At 34.7% G+C, this 11,187-nt stretch overlaps 1 protein-coding gene and 1 long non-coding RNA gene across 2 annotated transcripts in view; both read left to right on the plus strand.

Annotated features, from left to right (window-relative positions):
* Positions 1–1,733, plus strand: part of LOC132034002 (F-box only protein 8-like) — a 5,148-nt gene extending 3,415 nt beyond the window's left edge. Inside the window, exon 3 of the mRNA XM_059424206.1 lies at positions 501–1,733. Coding sequence (XP_059280189.1) covers positions 501–1,424 — 924 coding nt within the window. The 3' untranslated portion in view covers positions 1,425–1,733. The remainder of the gene's footprint in view (positions 1–500) is intronic.
* A 3,045-nt stretch (positions 1,734–4,778) lies between these two features.
* Positions 4,779–6,421, plus strand: LOC132034001 (uncharacterized). The gene is made up of 2 exons (XR_009408916.1): positions 4,779–4,841; positions 4,891–6,421. It is a non-coding gene; the product is annotated as an uncharacterized LOC132034001 (long non-coding RNA).
* Positions 6,422–11,187: the final 4,766 nt, after the last annotated feature.

Consider the following 11,187-nt stretch of genomic DNA (forward strand, 5'->3'; position numbering starts at 1 on the left):
AGTGGATGCTCAAATATTCAATTGTATGATTCAACTTTTTCTCCTCCAAAATTTTCAGCCCTAGCCGAATGTATCATGTAAGTTTTCTTCCAAATTTAATTGTCCACAATATGTTGACAATGTAGTGGATGAATCAACATTTAATTTCACACTTGTATGTCTTCCATTTGCCTTATTTTAGATGACTTGAGTCATCCTTTTTACCTTGGATGTTGAGGCTCTTGTTGGCTTATTATTGTCACCAATTTTTACTTAACACCACACTTAAGTAATTCTTAATCTCCAATAATATTTTTATATTAAGTAAATCCGAGGTTTCTATCTCACGTTGATTCTTTCGCGAATCACTCAACGTATAAAATACGGGGTCTAAAATTCTTGTCAATTAAATAACCGAATTACCGGTTATCGCAAGCTATAGATACCAAAATTAGACCACAAAAGGGTGTTTTAGAGATGTTAGGCATAAAAGTGCTAAACGACCAAACGGGTCGTTACAGAGGGTCACTGATTTCAACTCTGTTGCTGGCCCAGTTGATGGCCTATTCTTACTGGAGAAAGTGGAGCCTAATCCTGAAGATGATAATAGCTTGGCTTTGTGGAATCCGGCCACCAGAGAGTTCTGGCCTCTGCCTCCTGTGACTTTTGAGCTTCAGCCATTCAGAGATCATAATTATCAATTTGCATTAGGGTTTGACCCGTCGGCCCGAGATTATAAGGTTCTATGGATTCAAAAATTTTGGGATGATGTTTCCCCTAATTGCTTGGTCAATGTCTATTCCTTACGCAACAACTCGTGGAAGAACCTGAAAACTGAATTTCCTTACTGTTGTAGCTTACACAATCCCATTGGTGCCACACATCTCAATGGGGTATATTATTGGCTCTCTGGGCGCCTAGACAACAAAAGCTGCCGCATATGCTCATTTGACATGTGCAGCGAACAATTTGGGGAGATGCAAGGACCAGTTTTTCCAAATGCACAGTGGGGACAGCTCATGTTGCGCGGTGACTCACTTGCTCTCTTAGTTGGTGTTGACCCTTGTAAACCAACATCCATATATGATGTGTGGGTAATGAACCAACACGAGAGTAGTTGGACCAAAGTTCTTACTGTTCAACCTCTAATAAAAGTTTCTCATTTGCCTTGTGGAGTCGGGGAGGATGATAAGATGATTTTCCAAATAGATGAAACTTCACAACTGGTGCTATATGACCCTACAACAAGACAAATAACAGATCTTGGGTTTCAGCTGGACTTTATCTATGGTCGCTCTTGGGTTTCCAATTACAAGGAGAGCCTAGTTCCAATAAGGAGAGGAAATGACAGCCAGGGCGAGGACAATGCAGTCGAGCAGATTGAGCACTTCTTCAATAGGTTCGAAAAAACATGCGGGCCTCGTGGTTGTTACTTGAAGAATTAAATAGCTTATAAAGAACATTCCAGCCACAGGTTTGGTTGAAATTCGAGGAAAAGAAAGAGTACCTGAAGTTGAAGTTAAAAGATGGTATATGTATGTTGAACTTTTGTTTGAGCATGCATTTTAGTTGTGAAATAATTGAAGTTTGTAAGTGGAAAAAAGAATCAGTGAAAATTTGATTCTCTCCATGTTTTCAAACTTGAAAAACCAAACTTCAAGTTGAAGCGAGAAGCTGGATACAATGTATAACCAAACAGTTATTTGAATTTATTTTAATGTCCAAACGCCTAAGTAGTCTGCTAATAAACTGGATATATTGTCGCAAGACACTGATTCATTTGACAAGGTCTCTTCGTTTAAACACATGATTCCTAAAGTTTCCAGAGATCAAAGAATTTTACTCCCTCCGTTCACTTTTACTTGTCATATTTCGTTTTTTGAGATTCAAATTGTATGGAGTTTGACCATCATTTTAAGATTTATTTTTTCATTGAGAATGATTGCAACTTATAGTATTTTTCGCATAGTTTTCGAATATTTAAATTTTAAATATGAAATTAATCTAATTGATTCTCGTGAAGCGAAACATAACAAGTAAAAGTGAACTGAAGGAGTAAGTTTCAAACGCAATCACGTTAAAATTAATCAAAATTTACTATTGCAGTAGTGGGCTGCCGAGCGGCAAAATTCCAAGTTGAAACTTGGCATGCGGGCTCGAAATGCACTTAACGGCTCGAAATGCACTTAACGGTTGATAACTACTCACTAGCAGGGGTGTACAAAGTAAACCGACAAATCACATCAAACCGATAAATCGAGTCAAACCGAGAAAAAAACCCGACTAGTGGTTTGGTTTGACTTGGTTTGGTGTTGAAAAAAAAAATCGAGCATAATTGGTTTGATTTGGTTTTAGCTAAAAAAAAGTCAAATCAAACCAACCCGACATTACATGTATTCAATTTTTAGTCATTTAAGAACTTCGTTGCCAATAGTAAATTAGACAAAAAATTGAGGCAATCTAGCTCTCCGACGAGCTAGAACACGGGTGGAGGCTATCGATCCGATTTCATAACTCGTTGGTACGTTCGAATAATAAAAGAAGTTCTCTTTCTAATCCTATTTAGATTCTGTCGGGTGAATACAATCACATATAATCAAACAGAATTCAATTCTAATGAAAATATTTTATACATAAAAATATTTATTTGTAATGTAATTTATAAATATTTCTTAAATTTTTTTGTAGTTTTTTTTTATCTATTATCATATTATTCAAGCTTGAACTTAGAATTTTGCATGTCAATAAGTTTTATATCATATGGATATTAGTAACTCATATTAAAGTCCAAACTAAAACCAACTCAACACTAATACTAACAAAACAAATTCAATTTACCACTACGAATACAATAATATTGGATATCTATTCTTTAGTTTTGCATAATTGGTTTAGAGAGTGAAAATACATAACTTAAGTTTTTTTTTCTTGTCATGTAATTAATACTTATTAGCAGTATTTATTTTAGCATGACTTAGTGTTTTTAGATTGTGGTCATTTTCTTTATGGCTTATTAATTAGCAATATTTGTTTTAACCGATTTTATTATCTTTTGTTGAATATTTTAATACAATGTCATCACTCTTCTCACATTTTGCGTTATTTTCTTGTACTTGCACCTTAATTGTATAGTTGTATCTTACTAGGACTAAAGAAATATTTGAAGTAAAAGTTATATATTTTGTATCAAGACTATTCCCAAAAAAAAAAAAATCCAAATTTTATTGGTTTGGTTTGGTGTATAAATTTAAAAATCCGACGCAATTGGTTTGGTTTGGTGTTTAAAAAATCCGAACCAATCCGGTCCATGTACAACCCTACTCACTAGCATTGATTGAAAAATTACAAGATACCTTTGTTCGAAAATAGGATTTCTAATGTTATCAATCAAACAAATTTGACAACGTTGGAGGATTATAAGAAAGTTTCAAAGGCAATCATGATACACATTTTGAAAATGGTTGACGATTATAGAAAAGTTTCGAAGGCAATTATGATACACCGGTAAATTTATTATTGTAGAGGGGTGTCTGCTGAGCAACAAAAATTCAAGTCGAAACTCGGATCATTCTTTACGAATAAAGTACCATTCAAATAAAGGAAGCCAAAGTGGAGAGATTGAAAATATAAATTTCACGCAGAAGCTCGAAATCGCTCTATCATAAGCATACTGCTATTGTATGTCTAAAATATTTTTTCATTAAATCTATAACAGAACAAATAAAATAGATAAGAACTTTAAAATAAAGCTATCCAGTTTTTGGTACATTGGAAAAGACAATAAGTTACTCAATATATTTCGTAAGCTACGTGCGAGATAAAATTCTATTTCCTTGAGCGCAAGTTTCAGATGATCAAATATTCTTCATGTCTGTGGTCATCATTTATCAGAAAGTTTGCACATTTGTCTGTATCCCTCCAATATGAATAGTAGTACTCTTGTTGGCTCCAGCAAATGCTTATAGTCTTCAATAATAACCTAAAAGGGTGATAGTGTTTGTCCTCTTCTTCGATAGCCTTGGAGTACATTTCCACGGTTAATTCTTTATATCTCATTTTGCTAACTTGAAGTCCTTGTTTAATGGTCCATAGCGTTGTAGTGAGGATTGAAGTAAGTTTCATCTTATTGTCCAGATAAGTTTCATCTTATTGTCCAGATAACCCATTATTCACATTTTTTATTGTTAAAGAATAAGTTAGCTTATATCTAGAAGGGTAGGATAGTCTTTTTATCCATTCAGTTTATTAGTTAAAAGTGGTCAAGTTGTTAACCACCTATCCAGAAGTTAGTTAGCAAAGATTATGCTTCTTTAATTTGTGTATATATACACACTGATATACCAATGTAATACTCAATTAGTGAATTCATCTTTCATAATGAAAATTCTCTCTCTTATCTCCTCTTTCATGATCTCTCTGGAATCCACAAGTTAGAGTTCTTATTGTTCTTCAATTCTTCTTCTTAGTTTGATTCATTAACTCATAGATTCACAAACACTTTCATGGTATCAAAGCATAAGCACTTCATTGCTTGATTCTGCGTATTGAGTAGTTGAAATTCCGCTAACAACACTCATAATTTCTTTCATTTCGAAGTTTTCATGATCTTGAAAATTCTGCTTCAATGGCGATTACCGATGAAAATGGAGTTTCGCAAACAGTTGAGAATGAGAATGGAAACACTTCAAACACTGCTAATGGGTCTGGTGTGGATTACAATCATCCGATATACTTGAGTTCTGTCGATGTAAGTGGTATCCAACTTATTTCATTTCAGCTGATAGGAATAGAAAACTTTGCTATCTGGTATAGGTCTATGAGAATTGCACTGTTAGGAAGAAATAAGTTTGGATTAGTTACTGGTGCGTGCCCTAAAGAAAAATATCTTGAAATGGAAGAACATTGGGAAAGGGTCAATGCTATTAGACTATCTTGGGTAATGAACTCTGTGGGTAAAAACTTACTGGGAGGTATAATGTATGCTTCTAGTGCACAGGCTGTTTGGTCTGATTTATGTGAAAGATTTCAAAAAGTGGATGGTTCAAGAACATTCAACATTCACAAGGAAATAGCAACTCTAAGTCAAGGAACAAATTATGTGTTAGTTTATTTTTCTAAACTCAAAGATTTACGGGAAGAATTTGATGCACTGGTTCCACCAGCTTCTTGTCAATGTGATAAGTCTAGGGAATTTGTTAAGTTCTTGCAGAAGTTAAAGTTGTTTCAGTTCCCGATGGGGTTGAATGAGTCTTATATGCAAACAAGAAGCTAAATCTTGCTTATAAATCGTATGCCATCAGTTAATCAGGCCTACTCTATAGTGATTAGTGATGAAAGTCAGAAAAATGTTGCACCTACTTCTGGGATCTTGGGTGCTAATTCTACAGTTGCACAAGTAAACTTTGATATTGCTATGGATTCTAGGATGGGAGGAATACAAATGTAAACTACAATCTTCAATGTGAGTTCTGCAACCTTAAGGGGCATACCAAAGAGAATTGTTGGAAACTTATTGGATACCCCCAGGATTATAAGTACAAGAAGAAAACTGGTGCTGGATATGCTCATAATGCAATGGTTGAAAGTGCAGGAAACTATGTACATAAAGGAAATTGTCCAAGCACAGGACAATCAGGCTCACATGTGAATCAGTCTCAACAAATGGATCGTTGTAGTCTAATAAGAGAGCATATCAGCAAATTCTGCAATTTTTTAACAGGAATCCTGAGACGTCTGCACATCCTACTCACTCTATACATATTGCAGGTATAACCAATTGCATAAATGATGAAGTGGATAATGTTGTTGTCACTAACAATGTAGGTACCAGTATGGCACTTATGGTGTCTGACAAGAGTCAAGACTGGATAGTTGATACATGAGCCACCAATCATATGATGTCTGACCTGAATATGTTGAATAAAGAAACGATAACTAAAACTGAAAATCCAAAGTGACTGTTTTTACCTAATGGATAAATATCTATAGCCACTCATACTGTTGCAAGTACATTATGCAACCAAAACACCATCACAGATGTGTTTCATATATCACAATTTAAGTTTAATCTTCTTTCTGTAGCCAAACTTACTAAAGAGTTACAATGTTCTTCTTTTTTTTTTTTTGCCTTGACTTCTTTGTTTTTTAGGATCTCTTCAGTGGGAAGGTGAAGATGATTGGTAGAGAGGATGATAGGCTATAGGCTATACATACTATCAGGAAGTTCAAGTGAAAAAGACATTATTCTAGCTGCAAGGCATTGCAATCAACAGATAAACAAAACCTCTCATAGATATTAGTACTAAGTCTGATATAGAAATATGGCATAAAAGATTTGGACATGTGTCCACTAGTGTTCTACAGAAATTATTTTCCTCAAAGACTGATGTTATATATGAAGTTGTGAATAAATGCTCAGTTTGTCCATGTGCAAAAAAAATAAGAGTTCTATTTCCTGTTAGCAACAGTAGAAGTGATTCTTGTTTTGATTTATTTCACATGTATGTGTGGGGTCCCTACAAAGTACCAACCTTTGATGGAAACAAGTATTTCTTGACAGTAATAGATGATCATAGTAGAATGACCTGGATTTTTTTTTTTTGTTAAAAGCAAAATCAGATGTATGTGTGATCATTAAACATTTTCTCACTTTTGTTAAAACTCAATTTGATAAAACAGTAAAAATGATCAGGTCTGATAATGGCACTGAATTTGTTAACACTATATGTTGTGAATTGTTTCAGAAACTTGGCATAATTCATCAAAGATCATGTGCATATTTTCCTCAAAAAATTGGAATTGCATAAAGGAAACATAGACATATACTAGAAATAAATAGAGCTATTAGATTCCAGTGGTGTATCCCTATAAGGTTTTGGGGATTATGTGTTCAAGCTGCTGGGTATATCTTAAATAGGTTGCCAAGTATTGTTATAAACAACAAATCTCCATATGAGTTACTGTATAAAAGAAAATCTTCACTGCAACACCTTCAAGTTTTAGGTTGCTTATGTCATGCTAAGATAATACAAGAAACTGATAAATTGAAAACTAGAAGTAGACAAGCAATTCATATGGGATATGCAGAATGTCAAAAAGGTTACATTTGGTATTACTTTACTAATCAAGTATTTTTTGTACACAGAGATGTAGTGTTCACAGAGGACATATTTCCTTTTCAACAAGCAAAGCAGAATCATATGCCTATATATATTTCCAACTACAGAAGTAGAGTTGGATTCTTCAGCTGTTATGCCTTTACAAATACCTACCACTGTGTCAAATGAGTCCTCAGCACTGAATGATTCGCAAACACTAGATGCTATGGGGGAAATCTCAGACTTACAAGTGCAAGATATAACACAAGTTGCTGAGCAGATTGGTGCACCACAAATTATGCATAATGCTGTGCGAAATGAAAATGTTCCTGAAGAAGTGCAAAATATTGTGCCAGATGCAGTACAACAACCTAATTAACAGGATCAAAGGAAGTCTGGAAGGGCAAGAAAACCACCAATTTGGACTAAAGACTTTGTCACCTTAAATGTACAAGAAGTTCCTTTTGCCTTATCTCAATATGTATCATATGACGGACTATCTTCACATTATCAAGCCTATTTAGCAAACATGTCTTCTACAAAAAAGCCTAGAAATTATGCTGAAGCAGCTGCAGATCCAAGTTGGATAGAAGCTATGACGACAGAAATTGATGCTTTACAAAGTAATCACACATGGGAAGTAGTAAGTCTACCTGAAGGAAAAACACCAATTAGCTGCAAATGGGTGTACAGAGTAAAGTACAAATCTACTGGTGAAGTTGAAAGACTAAAATCAAGGCTAGTAGCAAAAGGATAGGGTCAAAGAGAAGGGATAGATTATCAAGAAACCTTCTCTCTTGTGGTGAAAATGAAAACAATAAGGACAGTTCTTGCTTTGGCTGCTCAAAACAATTGGCACATCCATCAAATAGATGTGTTTAATGCATTCTTACAAGGTGACCCTCATGATGAGATATACATGGAACTACTACAGGGATTTAAGGGTCAGGGGGAGAATCAAGTATGTAGACTCATTAAATCACTGTATGATCTAAAACAAGCACCAAGATAGTGGCATGCCAAGCTGTCAGAGGCACTGTTAAAGTTCCAGTTCAAACAAAGTGAGTTGGATCATTCATTGTTTATCTGAAAAACCAGTACAGGAATTGCTATAGCGCTCATCTATGTAGATAACATGCTTATTATTGGAGATAGTCTACAAGCAGTGGAAGAAACTAAAGAAAAGCTCAATCAGACCTTCAAAATGAAGAGTCTAGGTGAGTTGAAGTATTTTTTGGGTATAGAGTTTGCAAGATCAAAGAAAGGAATCCTAATGCACCAAAGGAAGTACTCACTTGAATTGATCTCTGAGGCATGGTTAAGTGCAGCAAAACCAACTATTACTCCTATTGATACAAATATCAAGCTCACAACTAAATAGTATGATGATCATGTAAAAACTGCAGAGGCTGATTCAACCAAGAGAAAACTTGATCTATTGGTTGATCAAAGTGTTTATCAAAGACTGATTGGGAAGTTGCTGTATTTAACTATGACCAGGCCTGACATATCTTTTAGAGTTCAAACCTTAAGCCAGTTTTTGCGATAGCCAAAGAAATCCCATATGGATGCTGCTTGAGAATTGTAAGATATATCAAGAACTAACCTGGACAAGATATATTACTAACAAGCAGTCCAAACACAGTAATCTCAACTTACTGTGACTCTGATTGGGCTTCATGCCCTCACACCAGAAAATTCGTGACAGGTTACTGTGTAAAACTTGGAGAATCACTTATTACTTGGAAATCAAAAAAACAAACCACAGTCTGGAGGAGTTCAGCAGAAGCTGAATACAGAAGTATGGCAATAACTGTTACTGAGATATATAGATTCTTGGACTGATGAAGGAATTGGCAATTGAAGTGAAAAAACCAGTAGAAATTCATTCAGACAGTAAAGAAACAATACAAATTGCTGCAAATCCTATATATCATGAAAGGACAAAGCACATTGAGATTGATTGTCATTTTATAAGGGAAAAAATTGTTCAAGGATTGGTGGTCACTAAATACATCTCAACCTCTGATCAACCTGTAGATCTGTTGACCAAAGGATTGAACAAAGTGCACCATCATTATTTAAGTTCCAAGCTAGGGGTTCATAACAATTTCTCACCTCCTAGCTTGAGGGGAGCGTTAAAGAATAAGTTAGCTTATATCTAGAAGGGTAGGATAGTCTTTTTCACCTATTCAGTTTATTAGTAAAATTTGGTTAAGTTGTTAACCACCTATCCAGAAGTTAGTTTGGAAAGCTTATGCTTCTTTAATCTCTGTATATATACACTGATATACCAAATGTAGTAGTCAGTTAGTGAATTCATCTTTCATAATGAAAATTCTCTCTCTATCTCTTCTCTTTCATGATCTCTCTTGAATCCACAAGTTAGTGTTCTTATTGTTCTTCAATTCTTCTTCTTCGTTTGATTCATTAACTTTTCTTGAGCCGAGGGTCTATCAAAAACTTCGACCTCTTTCCTCTCAAGGTAGGAGTAAGGTCTGCTACACTCTGCCCTTCCCGACCCTACTTTGTTGGAATATATTGGGTATGTTGTTGTTGTTGTTGTAGTTTGATTCATTTACTCACAGATTCACAAACAATTTCACTTATTCATCTCTAACAATCCCTCCAAAAGCATCATATCCAGTTTGAGCCTTGACACTGCAATCAATATTCAATTTAACTGTTCCTCGGAGAAGACCAAGCTGTTAGTTTGACTCTTTGACTTATTTAGAATAAAATTTTTGCCTATGAAATACATCAGGTAACATATAAGTTTCATATGTAGAGATTTCTAATTATTTCATATTATTTCATTCTTTCCATATAGAGTTCCAAGGGCCTTTTAATTATTGGTGACAAATGGGTTTTAAAATTGAGATGGGGTAACTCTAGTTTTTTTAATTGAGTAGGGGTGATAATTTTTGAATTAGTGATTAGGGAGTTTTGAGGAACCTTTAAAGTTATATTTTTAATACTTTGACCCCAAGCTTTATTTTTTACACTTTGCTCCCAAGTTATATTTTTAACACTTTAACCCCAAGCTTTATTTTTTACACTTTGCCCCTAAGTTTTATTTTTAACACTTTGACCCAATCCATATAAACCCTACAGAGCCAAAAAAAACGCGCTAAAATTTCTGTTTGCCTGCGCCGTTTCCACCATTTTGGCTCTTCTTTTTTGCTTCGTTTCTTCTTCTTCTTGCTTCTTCTTCTTATTCTGCTGCTCATTTCTTCTTCTTCTTCTTCTTGGTCCGCCATTGTTATATATATAATATATAAAAACGTGACCCCGATTTTGTAATTTTTTCTTTGATTTTGTTGGTGTGCAACGACAATTACTTCATAAGTGTTTTTATTCATTTGGTAAGTACAACAATGTTGTTTATTTCAATTTTTCACACAGGTATAAATCTCTTGATTTTCCAACAACTTTAGAGTTGTTGTAGTTGTTGCAACATATAATGTGGTTGTTGCAACTTCTACAAATGCATTATGAAGTTGTTGTAATTGTTAAATAAATAACCTTTAACGAATCGAGTGAGTTGTTGCAACAATTATTCCACTTTGTTGCAACAACTCAACGATCCGTTGGAGTCGGCTTCGCTTTTGTATAAACAAAACCCAAAAAGCGGCCATTTCAACCAGCATTATTAACTTGTCAGAACAAGTTGTATAATTGTTGTAACAGTGTTCCACTTGTTGCAACAACTCAACTATACGATGAGCTCGGCAATTTTGTCTCGAAACGTAACCAAAAAGCGAAGTCGCTTCCAACAAATTATTGACTTCTTTAACGACAAGTTGTATAGTTGTTGCAACAGGGGTTCCACTTGTTGCAACAACTCAACTATCTATTGGAGTAAGCTTCAATTTTATCCGAAAGAACAAAACTCGAAGTCGCTTTCCCCGTAACACCTCGTAACTTCGGACGAAGCTTGAATCATGACATGATAATATAATGGAACCAATATAAGGGTTATAGGAAGCGTGTTGAAAACCAATTAAGTCATAAGAAATGTCGTTGGGAAAAAAAAAAAAAGTTGAAAGCCACTCTACGGGGCATGTTTGCAAGTGAGTTTATAGAAGGTCTTACTTCCAACGATCATAAC

The sequence above is a fragment of the Lycium ferocissimum genome, chromosome 10 (genome assembly GCF_029784015.1).
Source record: "Lycium ferocissimum isolate CSIRO_LF1 chromosome 10, AGI_CSIRO_Lferr_CH_V1, whole genome shotgun sequence".
Lineage (NCBI taxonomy): Eukaryota > Viridiplantae > Streptophyta > Magnoliopsida > Solanales > Solanaceae > Lycium > Lycium ferocissimum.